The sequence below is a fragment of the Mustela putorius genome, unplaced genomic scaffold, assembly GCF_011764305.1.
Source record: "Mustela putorius furo isolate JIRA1106 unplaced genomic scaffold, ASM1176430v1.1 tig00003867_pilon_pilon_pilon, whole genome shotgun sequence".
Taxonomy (NCBI): domain Eukaryota; kingdom Metazoa; phylum Chordata; class Mammalia; order Carnivora; family Mustelidae; genus Mustela; species Mustela putorius.
This window is the reverse complement of record NW_025422019.1, coordinates 10,545,692-10,572,127: the sequence shown is the minus strand read 5'-3', so window position 1 is coordinate 10,572,127 and position 26,436 is coordinate 10,545,692. Positions and strand designations below refer to the sequence as shown.

General features: G+C 44.6%; 1 protein-coding gene across 3 annotated transcripts in view; it reads right to left on the bottom strand.

Moving 5' to 3' along the window:
• CCDC93 (coiled-coil domain containing 93) overlaps nucleotides 1-26,436 on the bottom strand; it is a 91,721-nt gene that overhangs the window by 27,834 nt on the left and 37,451 nt on the right. For 2 of the 3 annotated variants that reach the window (XR_006602433.1, XM_004759746.3), the window contains exons 9-14: nucleotides 23,802-23,894; nucleotides 23,476-23,526; nucleotides 22,540-22,626; nucleotides 7,442-7,558; nucleotides 4,324-4,386; nucleotides 644-717 (exon numbers count right to left, since the gene is read on the bottom strand). Coding sequence is in view for 2 of the 3 variants with exons in the window: in XM_004759746.3 (XP_004759803.2) it covers nucleotides 644-717; nucleotides 4,324-4,386; nucleotides 7,442-7,558; nucleotides 22,540-22,626; nucleotides 23,476-23,526; nucleotides 23,802-23,894 (485 nt within the window). In the remaining variant the exon portion in view is untranslated. The remainder of the gene's footprint in view (nucleotides 1-643; nucleotides 718-4,323; nucleotides 4,387-7,441; nucleotides 7,559-22,539; nucleotides 22,627-23,475; nucleotides 23,527-23,801; nucleotides 23,895-26,436) is intronic. The other variant, XM_004759747.3, reaches the window with a different exon arrangement.

Sequence of the window (26,436 nt, the reverse complement as noted above, 5' to 3'; positions counted from 1 at the left end):
CCTGGGACTACTCAGTCTGGGCTGGAAGTTTTTAGGATTTACAGTATCACTTGAGTGACACTTAGGGAGCATGGACCAACTAACTGCTTTGGAGCTAAGAAGGTCAAAAGTAAGTGTGTCTTACATGTAATTTAAATTGTTAAAGACAATTAATTTAAAATGAAAAAAAAAAAAAAAAAGACAAAAACATTGCACCTTTAATACCAAGGAGGCAGGGCTGAAATGTCACCAGTAAAAAAAACCAACCTGGTAGCAAGGGCTGACTCTAAGGAGGAGAACTGGGTGGCTGGCGCATGGGGGTGGGAGGAGGACTTTCACCACATGTCTTTTTGCTCTGTGAATGTATTATTTGGTTCTTAAAAACAAAAACCCCCAAAAAAGCAAAATCAAGAACGTGCTGCATTGGCTCCCAGGGGGAATCAGGTGAAGGAGGTGGCAGAGTCCATGTGGCCCCGTATGTCAGCAGGTGCCTGAGCAATGGCGAGTTGCCACATTCTGGATCAGGTGTGTGAAAGGAAATGACTGACTCGGGGCTGGAGGCAGTGACCCTGGGCTCCTTAGCCCTGTGCTCAAAACAAACCACCCGGCACTGGCAGACTTACTTTCTTTAGGGAGGAAACACACACAGGCAGAAATCTCTCACCTGGGGTCTGCTTTGGATTCTATCTTCTCCAGGGCTGCCTGCTCTTTGTCCAGTTTCTCACTGTGACGCTTCAGCTGCGAGACACAGAGAGAGAGAGGGGAGGAGAGAGAGAGACATAGAGAGGAGGTGCTGCTGCTGGGGACTGGGGAGGACCGAAGAGTGAGTGCGTCTTCCCTCCCCCGGCTCACATCTGCGCCCCACGTCCGGCAGCTGGCCGGGGCCTCCGGACTTGGCTGCACGCTGAGAAAACAGGTAGACGAGGGAAACAGGATGGGGGTGGGGAGCACAACAGGGAAGGTCAACACTGGACCCTTTAAGACACATTCTGATGGTCCAAGAACCTTGGCAATAGCTGTGAACCTTGGCAATAGCTGTAAACCACAGCAGCAGGCAGGTGGGAAGCCGAAAGCAATGTGGACAGCAGGGGCCCTTTGGCAGGTCAGGAGGAAGGGGGAATAAGAGGCTACAAGCGACAGACCTGGTTGAAATGCCATGCATGGCTATTAGCAGGGGAAGGGTTAAGTCCATCCTCTTGAATAACTTCACTTTCTTTTTCTGAGTCAAATGGTGAGGATTTTAAAAAAGAAATTTTAAAGAAACTCATATTTCCATTTATAAGGTGTACTGTTATAACATGGAATGCTAAGCTGTTAAGAAAAGGTAAGAATAAAGCAGCTTTTTAAGGATGATCTCTAGGATCTACTGTTAGCTGGAGGAAAACAATGTACAGAAAAACTGATGCCCTGTCTTTCCAGTGTGTAGGAGGGAATGCATACCCTGCATGTAGACATGTATGAAAGGATATACATGTTCCTTGTATGTGCATGAAATATTTCTGAGTCTTAAGAGACTGGTTCCCCTCTGGAGAGGGTAACTATACGGTTGGGTTACAGTGCTACAACCTTTGTGCTTTTTGAATTTTGAACTGTGTGAATTGTGTTACCTACTCAAAAAACAAACAAATAAACAAAAAACAAGTTAAAAAATGTTCCAAGGGTACTAGCTGAAAACAGAAGAGCACAAGGTGCGATCAGCCCTTCTTGCCTCCAGCCCTAAAAAACCCAGATGACTACGCTCAAACAACGGAGCAGGTACCTCGGGGCCAAGAAGGTGGCTGAGAGAGAAGCAGGGCCTGGGAGGCCTCTGTGTGGGATCAGCAGACATGGGAAGAGTGGTCTGCAGGGCTGGGATCACAGCAGGAGCAGCTGGGCTAAGCGGAGACGCCGGCTCCTCTAACGTCCAGCTGGAGCTCAAGCCCTAGAGGCAGGCAGGATCCCGGAACTGGCGAGACCGAGACGGGGTGAAAGGTGGAGTGTCCAGACGCCCCGTACCACTTACTACTGGCTGATCTCACCCAACAGGAGAACCCACCCTTCTAGAATAATCACATAAAGCCCGCTGCATACAATGGGTACAGAATCCACACAGTTGGTAATGGGAAGTTTCAGAATCAAAGATAAGCATGCCACCAAGAACTATCAAATTCATGTGCAGAACGATAAAACCATAAATGAGAAAGATAAAATAGAACAAATGAATTTTGATCTGACGAAAGTTTATAGATCAAGAAAAACCTTAGATACAATTAACGCGCTTAGAGAAATGGGAGAGAATATTGCATATACTACAAAGAATGAACCTTACACACAGGAAATTAAAGTCGTGACTGCTGAAATTAAAAAGCGGACAGGCTAGAGGCAGGCGGCCTGCCGAAGCAAGGGCGCACAGCCTCCCTGCAGCTGTCAAGTGCTGCCATCTGTCCTCGACCTTCCCTGCCCTGCTCCACTTTACTCAATCTGCTGGAAAGACAGGTCTTCCCTGTTTTTCGGTACTGCCAGGTTATCCTGGGAGGGCAGGTGTCACCAAGAAGGTGAAACCAGTGCACCAGGAGGGGAAAGGGGTCTGAGTACTTGTGTTGGCCAGCCCTTGACTGAAACAGATAAGGAGGCTGAGGCCCAAAGGTGAAGTTCACCACTTATCCAGGCGTCTGGTCTTCAGTATTCTGACCAGGCAGGCTTCTCCAGAAGTTGCTGAGCGCTCGGTTTGGTACAGATCCCATTTCCCAAGATGGGACTCGGGGTGAGTGCCCTACTACACAGTGAGTGAGCCCTCGGAGAGGCAGGGCCGGACAGCCAGTGCTGGAGTCTGGCAGCCTCTGCACGGCCTCAGTGCCCCATCTGCAGCACAAGGATGGTAAGAGCGTTGCCAGTGTGGTTATGGAGAGTCAGGGGACCAGTACAAGGCAGGTGCCTGGAGCACACCAGCACACACTGAGGTCGGCTACTATGATTATCTAAGGAAAGAACACCAGCTCCTATTATCGACTTAAATCACATCCCTACCCTTCTAGCACATCAAAGGAGCTCAACAAATATCTGATTTAGTGTTCAGTACAAAGAAAATGACTTCAGAGCCACTTAGGATTTATATCCTAAGGCATGTTAAGTGTCCTAGGAAACTGATATCAAGATGCTTTGCCTTTAATCTCCCCCAGATGGTTATATAAAGACTGATCCATGACTTGGCAAGCTTCATGCCAGGGACTCTGTGGCATTAACATTTAGATAGCAGCAGGGCTTCCCCCCAGGAGTCTGCCATCCAACTCATAGGAATGCAGTCACAGAACAGCGTAAAGAGAGCTCATCTGTACAAATGCAACACAGGCATCTTTGGAGAGAAGGACAAAGAATTCATTCCAACTCACATTCTTTTGCCTGCCCTTTTCAAACATTCTGACAATCACTGAAGAGACTAGCCCAAGTCAGAATTACAAAGTTTTGTCAATCTGACAACAAGGCAATGAACTGAGTGCAACACATGGCTACAGAAACAAGAACTTTAGGCAAATTTCATGTGAAATTTAAAGAAAAGGGGGGCTTCCTTGGTCTCAGAGAGATCTCTGAAGATCAGTCCTGTTTCCACCTGGTTCAGAAAGTCCTGGGCAGAGCCCCACCCCGCATGTGGTCCTTGTAGAGTACAGCTAGGGCCCGAGCACCAAAATAACAGAGGAGAGACCATCAGATCCAGATGAGGACAACTTTCTATGGAGACGCGAGGGACAGAAATATCGAAATTCCCCTCCTGACACAGTGTTTGTTTTCTTGGCCTGGTTTCCTAGGCAATGAGCAGTGGGAGGAAAACAACACTAACACTGACAGGAGATGGCACACTCCAAAAGCAGGTGAGAAAACAGGTCACATGGTTTGAAATACTCCTACCACCACCCCTCCTCCTCTGAGACCCTGTCCCCCATCCCACCTAGAAGAAAACCGGCAATTCTGAATAACAAATTACAGCCCTCTGCAGTTCTCTCATCTTATAAAAAGAAACCCCCTCATTCTTCAGGAATTCAGGATTTTGGAGCTGTTCTCTAGCCTGCGGCTTGTGGAGGTTAAGAGGAGTGGGGCCCACTTCAAATTCTGAGGCCCATGCCCCGCCCATCAGCCTGGCCTTCCCCAGAAAGCCCTTCCCCATCCTTATGGCCCATGGCAGTGTCCCCTGCCAAGATTGCTGAGGCTTTTGAACATGGCAGTGTGGGTAAACTGATGGCAGGGGTCATGTGCTACAATGTGCTTATCCTTTGTCCCCAGATGGCCCCTGAGCCCTCAGAGTCCACAAAGGCTGACAATCCAGGGTGTTCCATTAATGATGCAGATCAAAAGCGGTTCTGAAAATCTCACCTCTGTCAGAGTTTGCTTTGTTTCATTGTATCTGGCTTGTAGGCTGGTATGACTTGCCTGCAGCTGGAAAAGAAAGGGAAAAGATATCGGCTCTTGTTCAGTCCTCAAAACAGCACAGCTATGAGGGGATCCCCATCTCACAGAGGGGAAAATGGAAATTCAACAGAGATTTAAACTGAGTGAATGTGGGAATTTTAGAATGATTGCTGACAACAGATGAAGACAAAATTCATATAGTTAGCACCAACTGTATGTCAGGGGACAAATGAGGCGTTCTACATGAATCCTATCACTGAATCCTTATATTCTAAGGAAGAAGACGTTTTTCTCATTTTTCATATGAGGAACTAAAGACTCTGAGGGGTTAAGTTACTGGACGAAAGTTTCACGGCTGCTAACTGATCAAATCCAGGTCTAATTTTTCTGTATGGCTACGGAAAAGTAGCCAGTTCACTTACCCACTGTGCCCATTCCCAGAATATAAACTGCATTTCACAACTCAGGATGCTAGCACAGAATATGACTGGCTGGCAAACAATCTGAGATAGATGAAAGAATTCAGGACTTCAACACGAAGAGACAGAAGATGAATGACCTTTCCTGTTCAAAGTTACATGATTGCAAACTTACATCAGGAAAATGTCATTTCTCTTTTCCTTACTAAAAGATATATTCTTGTGCTATGAACTTTTAAAAATCTGAAAACATTCATTGAAAGCTCAGAGTCTACACATTTCCACTTTTGAAAAGGGGAAGTGGCAGAAAATGAAAACAGACTCTGGCTGTTACCCGCGTTCAAATTAGCAAAGATATCCTGTATCTCAATGATTGCTTCAAAGTAACTTGCCCCATCCTGAAATGTTTAAGTAACCCATTAAAGAATTATGCTGCCTTCAGGAATCACTACTCCTAAATCATGCTTCTAGTCTTCATAACTGATGAATGGTTACATTTCCAAAAAGGCCTATCAAGAAGCCAATTCAAGCAGAGAGCAAGAGTGATAAAGGAGGGAAGCAGGTAGGCTCTGGCTTCTCCCTTTTCAAGGAAGCCATCTGTGCAATGAGAACTTTCACTGACATGTTTGTGTAATTGGCAGAGAAGAATTATTTCTGGAGAATTTTTCTTTTGAAATACTAGTGACTGAACTCCTGAAGCCCTTTTGTGGCTCCAGGAAGGGGTCCTGGCATTTCCCACCTTCCTGTCCACCTCTCACCCATGCACTCACCCAGTCCCCCATCTAACATTTACCCAGTGCTCTGCTCACATGAGGCATTTAGGAGAAGGTGAGGAACATGACCTAGTCCTTACCCGCAAGGAGGTGGACAAGTGCACTAGGGATCAGAGTATGAGAATATCTGGGGAAGAGCCAGGCCCAGAGGAGGTCCCAGGACAGTCTGGCTTATCAGCATGTCTCAGGCAGGCTTCACAACAAAGACTCATGCGAGCTGGATCTTGGCAGGGACGTAGCCTGCTAAGAAGTGAAGACTCATTTCTTCCACTTGATTAATTTAACTTATAAGAGCTCTCTTCATCTGCTCATCTGACCATCTTTTCCCAAACACGGGATGTCTCAGTAGCTTAGCCTACTTTTCATCTTGCTGGAATCCTTCATGATCATCCTGCCCTCGTTTTCTTCTTCAAAATTAACTCCTAGACCCAGCCCCAAATTCAGCAGTAGATTACCATCCCCTTTCCGGATTCCTCTTTCCTTCCTCAATGTCAGGTTTCTGCTCAGCTACCTACTAGCTACATTCTAGTTCTATGCCTCTATAATGCATTCCCCTGTTGGGCCATGAGATACTCTTTACTCCATCTCTTGCTTTGGCCCTTCTCCCATTTCTCTGTTGGGGTAGGACTCTCCCCATGGTTGTTACCAAGGCCATGAGTGCCTCCTGCTTACTTTCCACCTGCATGATCTTGGAACAGGGGTTCCTGGATTTAAGGAGTTTGGATTCTCTCCTATACTATTGATAAACATACAAACTGGTAGAATGTTTGGTGAATAATTTGATGGTTTTAAGCAAAATAGAAAATGCCTGTATTTTTGACCCAGCAATCCTACTTCCTAAAGTCATTCTTATACAAATACATATTTGCACAAAGATGACCGTTTTACAAAAATGTTCATGGTAGTGTAAATTTGCAGTTGGGGGGGGAGCCCTGAAACAATCTACATACCCGTGAACAGGGGCCAGGTACAGTAAATTATAGTACATATACACTATGTTGCGTTATGGGGTCAATTAGAAACAATGAGGTAGATCTATATATTCAAAATTTTGGTTTTACCATTAGTAAGCTGTGTAATCACAGGCAAAACTACCTCATGTCTCTGTTTCTCAGTTTCCTTATTCATAAAAGGAGGAGAACAACAATACCTCCTCCACAAGGATGTTGTGTGAAAAGAATAAGTTAGTTCTTCGTTCATCTCCACTGCCGAGTTTTAGGCCTAGCATGGAGCAGCGCTCAGTGAACACTGTCAATCAATAAATGCTATTCTTTTTTTTTTTTTTTTTTTAAAGATTTTATTCATTTGACACAGAGAGATAGAGAGAGAGAGAGATCACAAGTAGGCAGAGAGAGGGGGGAAGCAGGCTCCCTGCCAAGCAGAGGGCCCGAAGCGGGACTTGATCCCAGGACCCTGAGATCACGACCCGAGCCGAAGGTAGAGGCTCAACCCACTGAGCCACCCAGGCACCCAATAAATGCTATCCTTAAGTCTTGTGATGTTCTTCTAGCACTGGGTTGGCAAATTTTTTCAGTTGGGGCCAGACAGTAAATATTTTAGGCTTTGTGAGCCACATTTGGAAAGGGCCAAGTAGTAAATATTTTAGGCTTTCTGGGCCATGTGGTCTCTGCTGCAATTACTTAGTTCTGCCCTGGAGCTTGAAAACGGCCACAGAAAATACGTAAACAAGTTGATGTGCATATATTTCAAGAAAACCTTACTTGTAAAAACAGGTGGCAGCTGGATTGGCCCAAGGGCTGTAGGATGTTAATCCCTGTTCTAGAACCTCCATTCTAACATGAATATCTTCACTCCTTCCCTGGTTTCTCCCTTCATATTCAAGAAAAGCTTTATATTACTTGAAAGAAATTATAAAAAGAAAACACCAACCTCTTCCAGATGTTTGGTCTTCTGTAGAATCTGCTTATTCAAGGAGATGACTTTGCGACGATGAAGTTGAGAGGTTCCTAATTTTTCTGGACTTTCTTCGGCTGACAGCTCAGACTGCTGTGGGAAACACGGAGGGCAAGCCCAAAGGATTTAGTAAGCCCACCTCAGTCTGCGTAAGAGACCCAGCCCTGCTCACCCTGGGCAGAGCACTACCTGGCAGCTTGTCCAAACCAAGCCAGCTCAGCCATGGGGTCCTATGCAACACCCAGGTCCAGATGTGAGGAGCCAACACAACGATCAAGACCCTTACCAACGGAATCTGCATTCCTGGCAGAGGGAACGGCATGTGCAGAAGCACAGAAACACATATAATAATATGGTTATGTGGAGGCAACTGGCACCATCAAAGCAGTAACTGTCTGGAAGCACTTAAAATGAAAAGCAACAGCCTATTCACTTGTTTCTCCCCGTCCACGGATCCATTCCCTTTTAACCATTTCTTATTTCTACTCTTTTGGTGTCCACAGATGATAGAGCTGAGAGGGATGGAAGCTGCTGATGGGGCAGCAGGACGGGGGGAAGTGGGGGGAGGCGAGGGGAGGCGAGGGAGAAAAAGGGTTGCACAGGTGGCAGGGACCTGCCAGGCCTTGAAGGGAGTCGGGGAGAGATTTCTCGGTGAAGCAGCAACAGCACTGACAAACCACACAGAGGAGGATGGAGCTTGATATGGACTCTGAACACAAACACCAGCCTCAGGACAAACAAATTAAAAGGTTGATCCTGTTGTAACAGGAGTCCTTCCAGTACTTCTTGGATGGTCATATAAGGGCTTAAATGAGCTTTATTAAACAAACGCCCATTTCTACCACATTTCCCTTTTCAACTGGAAGTATCCCATACCTAACTAAGCACTGACTTTAAGCCCAAGTGCAACAAAACTGTTTGGGTATTCGATTTTTTTCTTGCATGTTTTAACAGTGATCATAAGCCTTGAAAGTCTGGAAAATCTGTCCACGGGGAAAAGAGATGGGAAAGTGAGAGGAGAAACTGGATGGAATAGTCACCATTTATTTTGGTTAAGGATTTCCCTGAATAATTCAGCAGCACTACTAACGGATGATGAGTTTTTGCTACTTAACGGTTCCGGAGGTGGGGAACAACCAGCAGGATGTGGCTGCATAAAACAGTAAGGAACATCACTTTCCATCTCCTAGACTGGTAGGCCATAACAGAAATAGAAAAACTGAGCATTTGGTACTGCAACACACCTTGCCTTGAAAACCAGGATTTCGGAAAATGTCAACTAACATATTCCAGCTTATTAGATCTCTGGAAATTGGAGTTAACATTTAAAAATACATTTGGTCGTATCAAGATATTCACAACCTATAGTCTGGGGAGGGAGCATTGTTTCTGAAAATAATTTGAGTATATAAAAAAAGAGGGAGGAGGAAGGACCACTTCCTCTCGATTTCCAAATCACTTGTCAGAAACAATTATAATGAGCTAATTATATCTCCTTTACTTGATCGTGTCACCCTGAACTATGCTATTAACTTGGCCACTTTTGTCTGCTATATATATATTTTTTTTTTTTAAAGATTTTATTTATTTATCAGAGAGAGAGAGGGAGAGAGCGAGCATAGGCAGACAGAATGGCAGACAGAGGCAGAGGGAGAAGCAGGCTCCCTGCTGAGCAAGGAGCCTGATGTGGGACTCGATCCCAGGACGCTGGGATCATGACCTGAGCCGAAGGCAGCTGCTTAACCAACTGAGCCACTCAGGCGTCCCTGTCTGCTATATATTTAATAGCTTTTTCTTATAGTTCATTTTCAGATTTGGGTTTTAACATCCAACTCAGATTGCTGGACACTGATTTCCAGCATGTCTTTGGCATATCCTCACAGCATTTAATGTAACTTGGAGAATTACCCAAGCCTTCCAGCTCACGATTTATTGACATCTGAAAGAGAATTCCCTGTCCACTGGAATTACCCCACAGGTTATGTCCCTCTGTTTGATGTCAGGATTATCTTGAATATTCTGACCTCCTCCAACTTGCCTCTGTGGCTCTGGACCAGACAGAGCTGTGGGCTGGCAGGATTACCCCCCAGGACTCCCTCTAGTCCACTGGGGCAAGCACATACTCACTCAGTGCTGTTCTGCACCTCTGGCTTGGCTTGATGGTGTCTCCAAGTTTTAGCAGGTCTTCCTGCCAATGAACTGCTTTTATGGCCAGGGTCCTAAGACCATGGAAAGTGTATTTCCCACCAAGTTCTTCTACCTACCTGGCATACCCACAACACTGTTTTAAAATCAAGGCCTCTGACTTCGCTGCCAAGAAATGCTTCTTGCAGGAAAACCAGTAGCTATCTTGATATCTGGAAAGAAGGTTTTGGGGCTGGTTGGCTAGCTCTTTCTTTCTCTTTTTCTCTCTCTCTCACTATCTTTCCATCTAGATTTAATTTTTAGCCACAGGGTCCCTCAAGAGCTTCATGACAGGGGTCTTTGGGGTCAAAATCTTTTTCATAATACTAAAATGTCATTTTTTCATTCTCATTCTCTCATTATTATACAGTGAAGTTTTCCAGATGTTACATGTCATGTATTAGTATCATTGCTTTGACATTAATATATAAAGCATTTATTATTATCCTCTGTAAATGAATTAATATGTAAGCTACTGAGACCTCAGTAGTTTTTAAGAGTTCTTAAAGGGTCCTGAAACGAAAATTTTGAGAACCACTACTTTAATCTAAGGGGACTGGCTCACTTGAGAATCATGTATTGGAACCAACCATGCATTGGGGTACCCTTAACTCCAATCAGAAGAGTGGGCCCACCCATCACTTATACAGCATTGAGAGAGGAAAGTTCTTTCACTAGATAGGTGATTCAGAGAACTATATGCATAGAGAAAATACACTTAGAGTTCACAGAAAGACCTTGAAGTCACTCTACAAACTTAATCTATCTGTTATGATATGCTCTAATAAGCAGACATGGGCTTTCAACATCCTTTCTCTCATTGATAGGTAGCAATTCTCATTGCTAAGTGCAATCCCTTTAATTTTAATCTGCAAAGCATTAATACACATTAATACCAGAACATTAAATGCCATTTCCATATGTGATATCTCTCTAGCCCAATTAAAATGAATAATATGCACATTACAGGCCCATAGTTCACATGAATTTGTAGGTTCCTCTGTTTGCCTTTGAGTCTAGAGATGGTGCTATGCGAAGTGCTTTGTTTAATGGGAAGTTATTTTTCTGCAGATATCATTGTTTATTCTAGAGCTAAACTGAAGAGTCAACCACGTCAATGGAAAGCTGATAGCTCTACTTTTCAAACATACTTTTTGTTAGGCAATCTAGAGACTGTTAAAGGCAGAAACAGGTCTTGAGAGCAGACTGATAAAGGCAGAAACAGGTCTTTAGAGCACCTGGCATCCTGGTCATTGCCAGTCACAGTGAGAAGGGAATTGAAGAAGACGAAGTTGATCTGGAAGGATGAGACAAAGCTGGACAGATGGAGAACAGGAGAAGAAACTTTATAGTAAATTCTTGACAGAAAAAATTTAAATCCTTGGGGCATCTTAACTGATTTCTATGTGAAAAGTGCAGTATCTCTCCAAGAATGCCAATCATCTACAAATAATTCCATTTGTGTTTACACTGGAGGGAGGGCTAAAGAACCAATCTAATTTCGTTCAACAATTTCAGATTAAGAACGTGCTTTCAAAACCACAGAGTGGATTAAGACGACTTCTAGTGCAGATTCAATGTTTCCTAATAACTGACAGATACAACTTCCACTGTTAGGCGAATGAGATTTAAATGTCACTTGATAATATTAGTCTTGTTCAAAATAGTAAATTCCTAAGAGAACTAAAAAATGATTACTTTAGCTAAAACTATATACTTTTATAATGAAAAAGACCCCAAAGGTTATCTACATATCAACCTTCTTCCTAAAATAGGAATCTCTCCTGTATTACTTCCCTCCCCACACTAAAATATGGTTCCTAAGTTGTCAGCAAGAAAGATCCCTATCTCATGATATAGTTCTCTGTCTGCAACAGATGGGACTTCGGTTTCTGGCACCTTGATGAATCTTTCTATTGAAAGCAAATAAACAGATGATATAAAATTAATTAATTAATGGATTGATTAATTAATTTAGTGTGTGCATGCACACAGGAGGTCGGGGGTGGTGGTGCGGGGAGTCCCAGGCAGACTCCTGACCTGAGCTAAAATCAAGTCAGATGCTTAACCGAGTGAGCCACCCAAACAACCCAAAATATTTATTTTTAAAATATTAAAAAAAACCCCTATGAGCTAACAAGAATGTAAGAAAACCTACAAGGCCAAAGAGTTAGTGAAAGTGGAGCTCCAGGAAGGTATATATAACCACTGAGGTTGGCTGTTTTCTTGAAAGTACTTGCCAATACCAGGTGATCTCAAGCAATGATTTTTTTATAATTCAGTAACTGCTTTGCATAAATGAATGAAAGAAGAAAAAAAATCTGCAGTGAGATTTCATAACAGGTCCAGTTCTGTAATCCAAATGCATACACTACCTGGATGGTCAAAAAAACCCACAAGTCAAGACTACGTATGCGATGGACCTCGGCTGGGGTGCCTCCAGATGCTTGCTGGAAATAAAAGCCAATCCCCCCCAGAAGAACAGAGATTCACCTCTAGGCTTCAAAGAATTTCTACAAGTAAATTTTCAGGACACATGAGCTCACAATCCAAATTTGAAAGCATGTGCATAGTAGGAGCAAAAAGCCAGCAGAGACAGAATCAGACCTTGTAAAGACTCAAATGCGTACATGGCCATTCTTCCCGAAGGCAACAGAGGTAAAGTGCAATCACTCTTCCAGGTAACAGATTCACCTATAAGTATCCACAGCTCTTTCATCTCCCCTTTCTGTAAAACATGTCGGTACCCTTCCATCTTGGTTACTACTCTCTAGAAATATGCTAGCTGACAAGGGACCTTTGCAACTCTTGACTGGAGTCTGAGCCCTGAAGACGGGATGGGACTATTCATTCACCCTCTCTGCTTCAACTGGTGAAACGGGGTACGTAAACATTTTTTTTTACTATCCCTGACTCCCACTGATGAAATCCCATGAACCTCGAAGACCCATATTCATGCAACCCAGATGCATCTAAGACGCAGCTCTGGGCTCCACAGCAGGCAATGCAGTGTATCTGCCCAGAAAGCACTGTGCATTTAGGAGGCATGAACAAATCCAGAACTCTCCACTCTTCTCCCCACAAACTACCGTCCCGTCAGATGGCAAGCTCACTGAATCCTGAATTGGTGTGACTGATTTTTCTGAAGTAAAATGGAACAGTTCCCGCATATCTTCTTGAACAAATGGATTTGTTTGGGCTCCTAATTTCAATCTAAGATATTTTTGAATGTTGACTCTATTCTCTGGGGTGTAGCCATCTCTTTGTTTTAGCTTTAAATGATGTCCAAATCTGACAAACTCATTCTGTGCCTTTATCCAGATTGATAAAGACTCTAAAAAGGTAGACTGTGCTGTGCGGCTTGAGACAATCCTATTAGGTCGACAACTAATTAGCTGATACCATTTTTTTTTCTCTTTTTATGCCATTATTACTTACTGTATCAGTACCTCAGATTTTAGGAAATCCTGGAATATTTTAACCCCACATTTAGCATCATTCTCTCCAGATTTATAGGGTTCCTTAATCTCTAAATTCAGATTGTAGTTTTAAATCTCTCTATCCCACCTTCCTTTACCTCGTTCAATTACCCTTTAGTCAGATCCTATTATGTGTGAGGCCCAGTGGTAGGTAGTGGGGACACAGACCTTACTCCTGGACCTCCACGGTTCAATCAGGTAAAACCAACTCATGCACAAATAAAGGTGGTGTCCTCTACATTCTCTTCTAACCTAAACTGTGCTTTGGAGGAAGACAGAGTTTTGAAAGGTCTTCTTATTCTGTCTTTCCTCTCTCCCACAAATGGTCATGAAAACCGTATTGTGTTAGGCACTGGGAATATACAATGATCCCAGCTCTCATTTACAGGAAGACAGATAGAGACAAATGAAAACAGCATATTGTCAGTAGTGCTCGGAAGGAGACTACCAGGAGTGGAGCCACACAACATCACAGAAAAGCCCGTCATAGGGAGGAAAGTCACTGGTCCTGGCCACTAGGTGAGTCTTTGCACAAACCTGCAGAGACTTGTCAGCCTCTGCTGAGCAGTCATTATGCATCAGGCAACAGAGATGAGAGTTGCAAGAGGAAACTTGGCCCTCCGGAAGTAGATAGATTTAGGGTGTAACTTAACACTTGTGACCTCGTATGAAGAAATGCAGTCCAGAATGAAGGAGTACAAAAATCCAACCCTGGAAAAAAAAAAGAAGACCCTTTTTTCTATCTGTGGTCACAGCAGGAGGTTCCCAAGAAGACAAATTCTCCCTGGTACCATACTTCTTCCCAAGCTCCACATGCTAATGCTGCTGGAAAAAATGGTAAAAATGCTTTCCTATGTTGGGACTGGTGGGATTAGAAACATTTGCATCTTAGCTGACTAGAAACCACATTGGTTCTGACTCGGGCCTGATTCTTATAACAAAGGAGTCAGGATCTCCCCGTTGCTAAATTTTCCATGATCTGCTAATCTCAGCAAGGTTCCTGGGGTGCAGTAACTTTCCCCAGTCCCCATCCCCCTTAAACTATATCTTTCCATTTCACCTCAACTGGGTATAGTTTTAAAGTCATTCATTCTGCCCATTTATTCCTAGGACAAAAAGTTCAATGTCAACTCTGTTGGGTCGGTGGCTCTGGGAATGCAGGAGGAACAATAAAATGATGACCGGGCCACCCGTTCCTTAACCCTTGACTCTCCTGCCATAAGGATGTATGCCCACGTCACATTTCCACAAGTAACCCGATACCTATGCAGGAAACAGGACTCCCCCCACCCTCCAATCACCAAATACCCTACCTTATATGGCTGTAAATCTATGCCCTGTCTTAACCCAGGTAAAAGACTCCCCCAACCCACTCCTCTCACTACTTCCCCAACTCTCCTCTCTGGAGTCCCGGAACCTCGCTGGAGGGCACCTTTAATAAATCTTGCCTTGTGCCTACCAAGCCTGCTGTCAGGTTTATCTCGCCTGTAAAACCTTACAAACTCTACCAACCAGTTTGCATTGGGCACATATACTGACATTTCAAATGGCAACAGAAACCAAGTAGCAACTGGTATCCATCTGAGATCATATAGGTCATGTTATTCTGTAACTTCTCTGCTTACGGGTTGACTGAAGGCTAACTCGGAGCTCCCGGAGGCAGCAGGCAGCATCTACCTCTTCCTTGTAACAGGACCCTGCAACGGCCCCCACCCCCGGCGGACACTGCTGGAGTATACAGCGTGTGCACAACAGGTGTTGGCCGCAGGAGGAAATCATCCCATCTTGGGGCTCAACTGTCAGTTCGCTGGCAGAAAAGAAGTCAAAGCTCAAGACTGAACATATCTCTAAAATGATACCGATTTTCTTTATAACTGTTTGAAAAAGCTAACTGGAATAGCCCTACCTGGAAATAAGAAACCAGGGTAGAGAAACAACACCATGAAGGCAGTTACTGCAAGAGGACGGCTGATATATTAGCAACTGACACTTTTGGGTCAATCCCATCCAATTCAGTTAGACAGATTCCCTGAGTAGGCACCGGCCATGGTGAGTGCCTAGCATCACCTGGTTTATAACATTTCCTGTGGGGGACCACTATCACCTACTCGCTCTCATGCCAGACAGGCTGCCGTCAAGAGGCAGGCCACCACCTGGCCCAAGCAACTGGACCCCGGAGGTATATGGGACCTAAGCCACGCCAGAGATATCATCCTTAGGACTCTACGCATAGAAGTGGGGAGGGTGCTAGAAGACTGACAGTCTGTGGTGAAGCCAGCAGGTGACAACAGAGAGAGAAACCAAGTGAAGCAAGAGCAGAGATGAGACAAGGCTGCTGGAGTCCCTGGGACCCCTGCATTCACAGACCTCCCAGTTATGATAAACACTCCCTTTTTGCTTATACCATTACGGGCAGCTTCCAGTCCTTGCAAACAGAAGGCTCCCACACCCATACTGTCCAAGTTAGGGAGCGTGGAACTTAGGAGGCAGCTGGTTTTGCATCATAGTGGAATATAAATTATCACAAAGGAGAGGGACAAGGACAAGTGGGACAAAATCCACCCTAATCAAATGTGGTTGTCTGCATTCTCTAGAGGGGACTTAATTTCCTTTGTGTTTTTATATGTGCATTCCTGACCATGCCCTGGCCACGACCTCTTTTTGGCTACACCCAGCTCAATTACCTGAGCACCCCCAGGTGCTCCTGAAAGACATAACTTCAAGACTGGCCGGGCTTCCAATTAAATGCCAGAGAATGGGCCTCAGAATCAAAAGTTCAGAAGCAATGGTGCCAGAATTTCTTAATTGCCGGAAAGGAACATTTCCAAAACCTATTAAGAAAAAAATTTCTTCCACAAATAAGTCCTTTGATGGCTGAAAATTCATCAGGATGTTACATTCTAAAGGTTATAAAAGTGATATGAAAAATCACACATGCACACACCCCAAATAGAAACTTCCACAGCTTTTAGCAGCACAGGTGTGATTGCGTGTGTGTGCCTGGGCCACACCATTTTCATTTTGCTTATTTCTGTGGCTAGTTCCCAACATGACCTAGCGTCTCTCTACTTAGCCTAAGGTAGGCAGCTGGACAGTGACAGAATCTAAAGAGATTTGTCACTGCAAACCTGGAAGGTGGATGAGAAGGATGACGGCAAAGGATGATGGCTGGCCCCTACAGACACTCTACTTTGCCAAGGAGACAGGTTTCAAAGTCAGACAGTCCTGTATGCGAACCTGGAACTTCTTAGCTATGTGACACTGGACAAGTGACTCAACCCTTTAGTGTCCTCATCTGCAAAATGGATATAACATCACACGCTTACATACAGAACACCAACACTGTCAGGTCCTTGCTCCGAGGTTGCAGAGAGCTGTAAAACGTGGTCCACATACTCATAAACAGAGAGTTTCAGCTGCAAGTGAGGAAGTACAATGATGAAGGAAGGCAGATTATATGCAAGAAGGCAGCACACTGCTCTGAGAATTCACAAGATCGTAACATACAAGGCACTGAGCACAGAGAAGGCACTCAGGATAGATTCTTCTGATTCCCCAAGGCAGATCTGTGCTTCTAGATTAACAAAATGTTCTAAGATTCTATCTCAGGAAGATGCTGACCAAGGAATGATTTAGCTGGCTGTCACGTATTAAAGTGGTTGAAATGATATAGGGTTCATTAGTAAGTGGCATTAGGGAGAGTCCCTTCTTGTCCTTCTAGGGGACCTGGCTACTTCCTTGGCTCAGCTTCCTTCCCCTTCTTCTGACACAAGCTAGTGCAGGATCGTAGAGCAGAAGTGGGTTTTGGACAGTCAAGTTTTTTAGTGTTCTGCAAATGACAGTCATAGACTCTCCTTCCCTATAAAAATGAAGGCTAAGATGCAGCGAGCGTATTAGACATCAACACCAAAAAGCACAGCAGTGTCTCATCTAGCGCATTCTGGAAAGGGCATTACCCTTCAGAAAAGAAGGGAGATGGTGCTCTTTGGCCGAGAGCCTACATGAACTCATGAATTATATATCTGGGAGCTTCTTCACATTCCTCTTCCCTGCTGCTTTACAGGAACCATATTAAATTGAGTTACATATCTCAGAGGCTTGCTTTGAAACACATGCGTTATTTATCATGTTACACTGTTAGAAGAACTTGTGAACTTTACAAATCAAAGAGAAGCCTGCACATGTGTTTTCCCACATTTTTTATATCCTAATGCCTGTCAGCTTTCCAAGCACCAGGCCGGCTGTTCGATTCACTGCCTGCTCACAAAATCATTTTCACTCTTTCATACTCCCAAAACTATCTTGTCCCTTTTCTCCACTAAGCAGAAATCCATCCTGTTACCAGATTAATTTGGGTTTCTTACAAGTACCTCTGAAGGCCTCCCTCTGGGGCATCCCTCAATCCCATCTCCACTTCCAAGGGATTCGTTACGGAAACCCGAAAGGTGAGGGCATGGACTTTTGATAAGCTGCCAGTGCCTGGTATCAGCCCAATTCATGGCAGTAAGATTTTTTTTTTTTAAAGATCTTATTTATTTGACAGAGAGAGATCACAAGCAGAGAGAGAGAGAGAGAGAGGAAGCAGGCTTCCCACTGAGTAGAGAGCCTGATGCGGGACTCGATCCCAGGATCCTGAGATCATGACCGAAGGCAGCGGCTTAACCCACTGAGCCACCCAGGCGCCCCATGGCAGTAAGATTAAAGCGGAAACCAAACAGTGTGGTGGACAACCCTAGGAAAGCCCTATCCCCTCTGCCTCCTGGTGTTCAGGCCTTCATGTAAGCCCATTCCCTGAATGTGGATGGGACCTGTGACCTGCTTCTAACCAAGAGAAGACAGTGAAGTGATGGGATATATGTGAGTGCATGCACCTAGCTGTTATATAGAACTACAACGTCTAGCCTATGAGGAGGTGCTCTTCCTTGTGATCAAACAAGTGGTGATTTGGGGAAGGCCACATGGCAAGGAACCGAGGGTAGCCAGCAGCCTGCAGGCAGCAAGAGCTGAGGACTTCAGCCAACAGGCTGAATCCTGTTAACAACCACATGAGCTTAGAAGTGGATCCTGCCCCAGCTGAGCCTCAGATAAGAAAGCAGGCCCGGGCAGCACTTTCACTGTGAGAGCCCTAAACAAAAAAATCCTGCTATTCTGTGCTCAACTGTTCACCCCCAGTGACTGTGAGATAATAAGTGTGTGTTGTTGGGGAACCTGGGTGGCTCAGTGGGTTAAGGCCTCTGCCTTCGGCTCAGGTCATGGTCTCAGGTCCTGGAATCAAGCCCCGCATTGGGCTTTCTGCTCAGCACGGAGCCTGCTTACTCCTCTCTCTCTGCCTGCCTTTCCACCTACTTGTAATCTCTGACTGTCAAATAAATAAATAAGCAGAGGAGAAGTAAAGCAGCCTCTGGCATCTGAGCGCCAACCTGGCCTTCTAGACAAGACCTCGATGTTGCTGGGAGCTGCCCTGCACATCCTAGATCTTGTTGCTAAACATAGGTAATTTCAAAGAATGTCAACATCACACAATGTCTTGAAGATGAAGGAAAAGACATGAGCATTCCGTAATCATGTCTGAACATGGACAAAATCTCATAAATGCTCAAATCGCAAAAATGGCCAAACATACCCCTATGCTGGCTAATAACAGTACACAGCTTTAACCATGATTCATTACCTCATCTTTTTAATTTTTTTCATTCCCCCATCTTACTAAATTTATTTAGACAATCATTTATAGGATCACCCTTCCTTAAAACATCCAACAGACAGCAAAGCCCTACTTTCTTGGTCCTTCCCACAAATCACCTAAAACAAGCCAGAATCCCACAATAAGTCTTTCCTAATGCTTCCTTACTGAGATGTTGCATGGCTCCCCACCCGTGCACAGTCTCCCCCACCAGCACCAGCAATAAACCCGACTGTTCAACTACAGTTGTGCTCCTCATGCTCTCTGGTGAGAGGCCACTGATAAAACAGGAGCAAACAATAAAGCAAACAACAACTACAACAAAGCCACTTCACCATGGAACTTGCACAAAATTAGAGAAGTATAAACCAATAAAGTAAGAAAGAGTCCATAAACAGTTTAAATTAGATAAAAACCACAAAAATACAATAAGCTATCTCCAAGTAAGTATAAAGAAATTATGAATAAATGGTATTAGGAGAGTGGATAGGAGGAGGAAAATTGGCATGAATCCCATTTTAGAATAAATAAAAGTGAACTCCACATAAGTTTTTTTTGTTTTTTTTTTTTTTTAAAGATTTTATTTATTTATTTGACAGAGAGAAATCACAAGTAGATGGAGAGGCAGGCAGAGAGAGAGAGAGAGGGAAGCAGGCTCCCTGCTGAGCAGAGAGCCCGATGCGGGCCTCGATCCCAGGACCCTGAGATCATGACCTGAGCCGAAGGCAGCGGCTTAACCCACTGAGCCACCCAGGCGCCCAACTCCACATAAGTTAAAGAATTAAACATCATCAGTAAAAGATGAACTGAAATGTAATGGATTACTTATTGGATCCATGGAAAGATGATGACCTGGTCACCTGGAAACTATAATAAAAAGATCCATTGATTTACATACAAATTCCTTCTTTATAATGAAAAGCAATCAAAAATAAAAAAACACTGGGTGTTACATGCAACTAATGAATCACTGAACACTACATCAAAAACTAATGATGTACTGTATGGTGGCTAACTTACTGTATATTAAAAAAAAAAAGCCAAGAAATACTTTAGTGATGAAATATATAAATCTAGAATATAGACTATATTCAAATTTTTAAAAATTTTTTATAAACATACATTTTTATCCCCAGGGGTACAGGTCTGTGAATCGCCAGAGACTATATTCAAATTTATATGCAAAACATCACATATCCAAAAGATAAATGAGTACAGATAATGACAATTTATATAGTACAAAACAGAGCAAACAAAAATATGGAACCATGGCCCATCCTCTCAGGAGCAGAGGTGCTATCTTATAGCTACTAAAGTAGCAAGTTAGACAAATGAACAAAGTTGGAAATGTGGGGCCATGGTGAAGCCCCTTTATCACTGACAGTATTGTGTGTTGTTACAACTTATTTGTAAAGCAACAAAGAGAGATAACCCAACACCCAACTCCTAAAAAAATCTCTTGGTAGAAACTATCTGCTCAGAGTTTACTACAGCATTATCCACAGTGGCAAACACAGACAACTTAGAAGTCGAACAACAGGGAAATGTTTGAGGAACTGGGCTGTATTAACACATGAATTATCTAGTATTCAAATAAGTGCAAAGGCTAGAAACATAAAAAATGTTTAGGATTCGACATGACAAAAAAAAAATGCAGACTATAAAAAGCAAATGAAGGTGAGTATCAGCTAAAAGCTCTCACGTGCCAGACACTGTTTGAGGTATTTAGTCACATTTCACTTAATCTTCACAAAATCCTGACAGTGAAGTAGTATTATCTCCATTTTACATAGGGAGATAGGAGGACAAAAAGGGGTTAAATAAATTGGTCAAGGTCATACAGCTAGGACGTAGACAGATATGATCTAAGACATGACTTCAAATGCTGTCTTTTTAACTGTACCACCCGACTTCTTGATGCCCTACCTGATGGCTGCAACTAGGAACCACCATGGAGATGTGGGACCAACCCTGGAGGGTAATATGCAAATGTGAGATGACTCTGATATGAGAATAAGATTAATAGGATATAATTTAAAAAAGCATTACCTTTAACGCTATATGATCTACATACATAATGCAAAAACACAATCAAGCAGTGAACCCTGAACCTCTAATTCTTCATTAGCAGTTTAATTACTTATGTCCTTGGAAAAACACTGGTTCCAAACTACTTCCAACGTCACTCTTTTCTGGCAGAATGGAATGTAGGTAGAGAGTGCAGTCACAGGTTGTGGGTACAGATCACAGTAGAAGGGTGAGGAGGGAAAGTTCAGGGGATAACAGACCCAAAAGGAGACACAGACATGCAAGAGCTGACTGGGGAAAGAGGTAAGCTTCAGGACTCCCAGGCAAAGAGAGGCATATGACCAACAAAGGAGGGTCAGCCTGCTTGGTTTCCCTCTTAAAATAATCTGAGCTCTTATCTACCGGCAGTGGGTGAGTATGAAAACAAAAGTCAGGGCCCCTGCAGTGAGTACCCCAACTTCTAGTTGTTTTTTTAAAAAACTGGATTCATCAATGCTATGTGGCAATATAAAGGCAAGAGCCATCCAATTGTGTGCTGACCACCAATCAAGAAACTTCCTTTTTGGGGCAATGTATAAATCGTTCTCCCCAATTACACTTTCAAGGCTTTTAAGCTGATCTGTAACTTTGAGGATTATCTAAGTCCTTTTCCAGTCAAATCTCTGAGGACACTTTGACTACTGTCATCTCTCCTTGGTGGCAGACTGAAACAGAGGACACTTTGGACTCCATGAAAGCTGGATTAGAAAACCCGTATTAAGCAGCACTGACTTGGCGGGTAGCGGGTAGGGGAAACGTGAGAATCACACCCCCGGACTTTCTAAGCCATTTTACTCATTGTATTGCTCAAAGACCCCCCATTGGTGGGAGGTGACCCCCTGCAGTGTTTACAGAAGGTCATAACTCTCAGTTTCAGGAGACATCCTTTCCCCAAGTACATCATCTCTGCAAAATCACTTGAGAAGAATATTGCATGGAGGGCTGGAGCATAACTAATTTGTCGTCAAGGCTTCTGAGACAGGGAAGGCAATGCTGGATGCTTTAATACACATCAACGTTTTAGGGCGATGGACCTGAGTATGGCTGGGAAAGGAAGGATGTGAAACAATGCCCTGTAAATCTGATTTCACCGATACTACATCTCAGCCGGACCAGAATCAGTTATGTGCACAATGATTAATCACCATCTCCCTGAAATAGTCAAGGTCCTGCTGCCTATTCTTAGGATAGAAAAAAATCTAACACTGAAATATAGCTTTTAGGCTTTAGTTCATTCTATACCCTTTTAATAAAGTGGAACAAAAAATTTTGCCTTGGGCTTGGCTGAGTTATGGGGTTTGTCTCCTAAGTGGCAAAAGCTTATTCTTCTACCCAATCACCAAACTGAGCCCGAGTTATAAGAAGCCTGGTAGAGAAGGAAAAATGCCTATGCTATACCTCGGACATCAATTTATCAGATGTGATCCTTGCTCTGAGAGACAGGCTTTCTCTTTATATGTATAGAAAAATAGGCACTGCAGAAGAAAATTAACTGAGCTAACGGACAAATGCTGACGGCTTTGCATGGCGTGCATGTCTCTGATAAATGTCGCTGGTGAATTACAACGTGACTCCATCAATGATATGGAAGGGTATAGGGACACAGAAGAGATCCTGGGGGCATGACCTGAGGCTAAGACTCCACCTGGGGCCCCACATACCTTCTCTGCGTACTCGGACACGATCTGCTTGATCTCGGCGGAGCAGAGTCCCACGATCTGGCCTACGGAGCTGGCAGTGAGGCGGCTCTGCAGTCACGGGGAGGGGGGGTTCTTAAGGCCATGCCTTGTCTTTCACAGAACTGGAAAATCTGAATGCTCTGAGTCATATAGCAAAAATAGATAATACTCCAGGGGAGGAGGGGGAATACTCTGGGCTTTGTTTAGGTATCTATCAACAAGGAAAGGGGAAAACAAGCCGTGGGGCAAATGGTAAGCCATCTCTCCATCATGTGAATCATTCAGATGTTTGTGCCAGATTCTTCCTGATCCCTGGGAAATCATTCTTTACCCCAAATACCCCATCTCAGGGTCTCTTCCTGAGCAGAGGAACCTGGAAGTCTTAGAACTGAGGGGAAGAAAAAAATACACATGGGACAGAAACAGGAATCTTAGAGCTCTCCAAATACCTCATTACTGCCACAGGCTTTTCCTGCCCTAAAAAGGAGGGATCCTTTCAAAGCCCTTGGTTAAACCTTTTGGACAGGCCCCGAGGTCTGGGAAGACCAGTGAAAAATGTGGTGTTGTATTTTCTAAGCCGATGGCGTGGGAAGGACGAGGGTTGTTCTGGCATGGGTGGTTGTGGAGAGGCAGGGCTGAAGCACGGCTCCTCTACAGATGTCCTTGTGATGCCGTCCCAGCAAGGACATCCCACTCTCACAAGGGTCCTTGCAGATCCCCAGAGGTTCCCATGGACGGCAACACTATGCACTGGGAGAAAGCTTCCTAAAAGACCCTAAGGAAAGAGGAAGCACTGACTGCTAAAAAGACAGGGCCCTGATGAAGGAGGTCCCTCTGGGAGGAGGCTCCCTGGAGTAGCAGAGGGCGGTTCCACATCCCCACCTCCACATGGCACCACACACACAATGCCCCCCTCACCTCCTCATTGGCCATGGCGGTCATCTTGGTCATCAATGACTGGATACGCTGCTGGAAGAACGGAGAGAAGTAGCAGAAGTACGTAAGGCTTCTGCAACGGGTCTACACAGACTTTTGCGGTGCAATCCAAGGTTGTTTACTTGTTCTCTCTAGTGAGGCTCATGAGGGAAGGGGTGAGGAAAGGAAACTGGAAAGGGTGTGAGAGGCCAGCTAACAGCAGTGGGGTGTGGGAGGCAGCTGGCCGTTTGCAAAGCTGGGGATGAAGGGACAATTTCTCCCCAGATGCCTGAAACAGAAGCCCCAGGGGACCTACACTGGCCACACACCTCTTCAGCAGCTTGAAGCTCATCTTCCTCACGGGCATCAGCTTTTTCTGCAGCCGAGAGCCCTGCGGGAAGGACCGTCTTCTTGTCCTCGGCCTGGAAGGGAAGATGCAAAAATAGCTGGGCCCTGGAGATGAAGACTCAGTGGAGAAAGGCTGACAATGCAAAGAGGCACAGATCTGTGAAGGACAATATGCAGATCTGGAAAGGTGAACCAGTCCCTGCCAAAGAGTGGGGGATCCAGGGACCTGAGCTTCCAATCCTACCACAGAACGAGCAGGTCAAGGTCCAGGCCTTGGCCCATGCCTCACGCCATTGCTATACTGCTTGCTGGTTCAGTGCCTATCAGGTCGCATGCATTTGCCAGACTCCTCCTTTGACTGGGTCTCCTCCCTGCCTTAACGCCTGGAGCGGTCTGTGTGTGTACTGAATCATGATGAAAAACAGAATTCTTACTGCTAAGGGTAGCCAACAAAGTTTAAAAACCACTGGCCTGAAGGATAAAAATCGAACTACTTCACCTGGTGATCCAGCTTCTGGCTCTGGATCCAGCCTCAGGCTCTAAACATACCCACCGCCACACTCAAGACACCTGCATGACCTGAAGCTTCTCAAAACTGCACTGCAAGTCAAGAAAGCTTGCTTCTAGTTCCGTGTCTGCCACCTTGCAGCGGGGTGACCACAGGCTTACCTTCTCTGGATATCAGGGTCCTCTTGGATTGAAAAAGAGAAATGGCGGTGTGAGACGGCCTCCTTAGACCGACCCAATTCTAGAAGGCTTTTCTATAACCTGCCTGTAACTGACCCCAGGGAACACTGTGAGCTCCTCACTGAGGGGGATATAGGTATCCCCTGATTTCAAAAACTCGTGTTAGGCCACTTTGCTTTCACAAAAGACCCCTATTAGTACCTGTTGTTGCTGATCAAAAGAAATCTGAAAAGGATTTTCGCTTTTACAAAAAAAGGTGAAAGCGAAAACAGTTTTCAGCGTTTAGCTGTGAGCCATTAGGAGGGAGTGTGTAACCTGGGCAATGAAAGCGGGCTGCTGAGCTCCTTCCCTGGGAACGACATTCAGCATCTCAGCATCAAGCTGCAAGAGCTTCGAACTGTATCCAAGCATCTGTGCTTTGTCTCAATTTATTTTGTGTGTCTGTTGGCAAGGCTTGTATCAGAAAAGCCTAAGACTTGACTTTTTGGGTCTAGGAATGCTCACAAATTTTTCATATAAACTGATGGCAATTGCTTCTTTGCTTTATACCATTCTGCCTTATAAAAGGCTTTACAGCTACACTCTACTTTGGGATAGTAGAGGAAACCTGTATCTGTATTTGTAGACAAGCCCAAAGTGAATACCATTTAATGAGCATCGCATGGCTTTTCCAAACATCATTAATACACCCAATAACTATACGCACAGACATTCTTTTTCAGACTAAATTACATGCCAAATTGAAAGTACACATCAAATTCTTATTACGTATCAGATGCCACCTGACATACACAAATCCAGAAAACGTTGCTTTGGAGGAAATGACTGTTTAGTTAAAAATAAAAACACAATGGTTGCAAAATTAAATAACGAGAAGACCGAAAAAGAAGGTACCCTAATCAATGACTGGCTGCCCCGAACTACCACTGCCCCTGATAAAACAGCTCATGCTTATTTGGTATCTCCCGTGTCATTCTCCCCACCAAGGCTGTGAGGGGGTACAGTGACCACCCCTCCTTTACAGACGCCGTGAACTGAGGCGCAGTGAGTAAGTACACTGTCCGAAGTCACACAGAGAAGGGATCTGAAACCAGCCAGCCTGCCTTTGGCACACATGCTCCTATTCACTCTCCGTGCCCTCTGCCAACTGAGACAGCAATCACCACATAACGCAGGAGGCTGAGAGCCAGGCAGGCTTCCTGGAAGGATCAAGGTTCTGCACAGAGCCGGGGCGGCAGGAGAACAGAGCCTAGAGAGGAAGTGTCCTATGCAAGGAACTCTTGGGAGTCTGATGGGGAATGAGGGAAAAAAAGAGTACACATGGATCTCAAACTATAGGACTCTGCTTTTTAAGAGCCAACAACAACTTTAGTCAGCATTCCATTATTTAAAAGGCAGTGGTTAAGAGCACAGGCTTTGCTGTCCCACAGACCTGGGTTCAGATTCTTATTACTTCCCTTGAGGGGCCTGCGTGATTGTGGACAAATCCCAGAGCCTCTCTGAGCCTCACAGCTTTCTGACCTCAGCTTTTCTGAAAAAAGGTAGTGTCTTCCTCACTGAGTTGCTCAGGGAAGTAAATGAAGAAAGGACATGCAGAGCCCTGCAAAAAGGGGCTGAGGCACAGTATGGGGTCTGGCACTGTAAGATGCACATGCCCACCCTGCAGCTGATGGCTAAGGCTCATCAGTAAACACATACATTATGGGAGGTTTCTGAGACTGCCGTGTGAAGTTAGAACGCCCACTTCTACTTCCCTGAGTTCTCCACACTAGGCTGTCTTAGGGCAGGCCTGCAACATGCGGCTGTTTTGTTCTACATCACCGGCAGCACTCTGCTCACACCTGTCTAGGGTCTCCCTCCTCCAGTGGGGAGTGCCCAGGGCCCTGCAGCAGACTTCATCTTCATACCTCTGGAGTTAGGAGAGCCCAG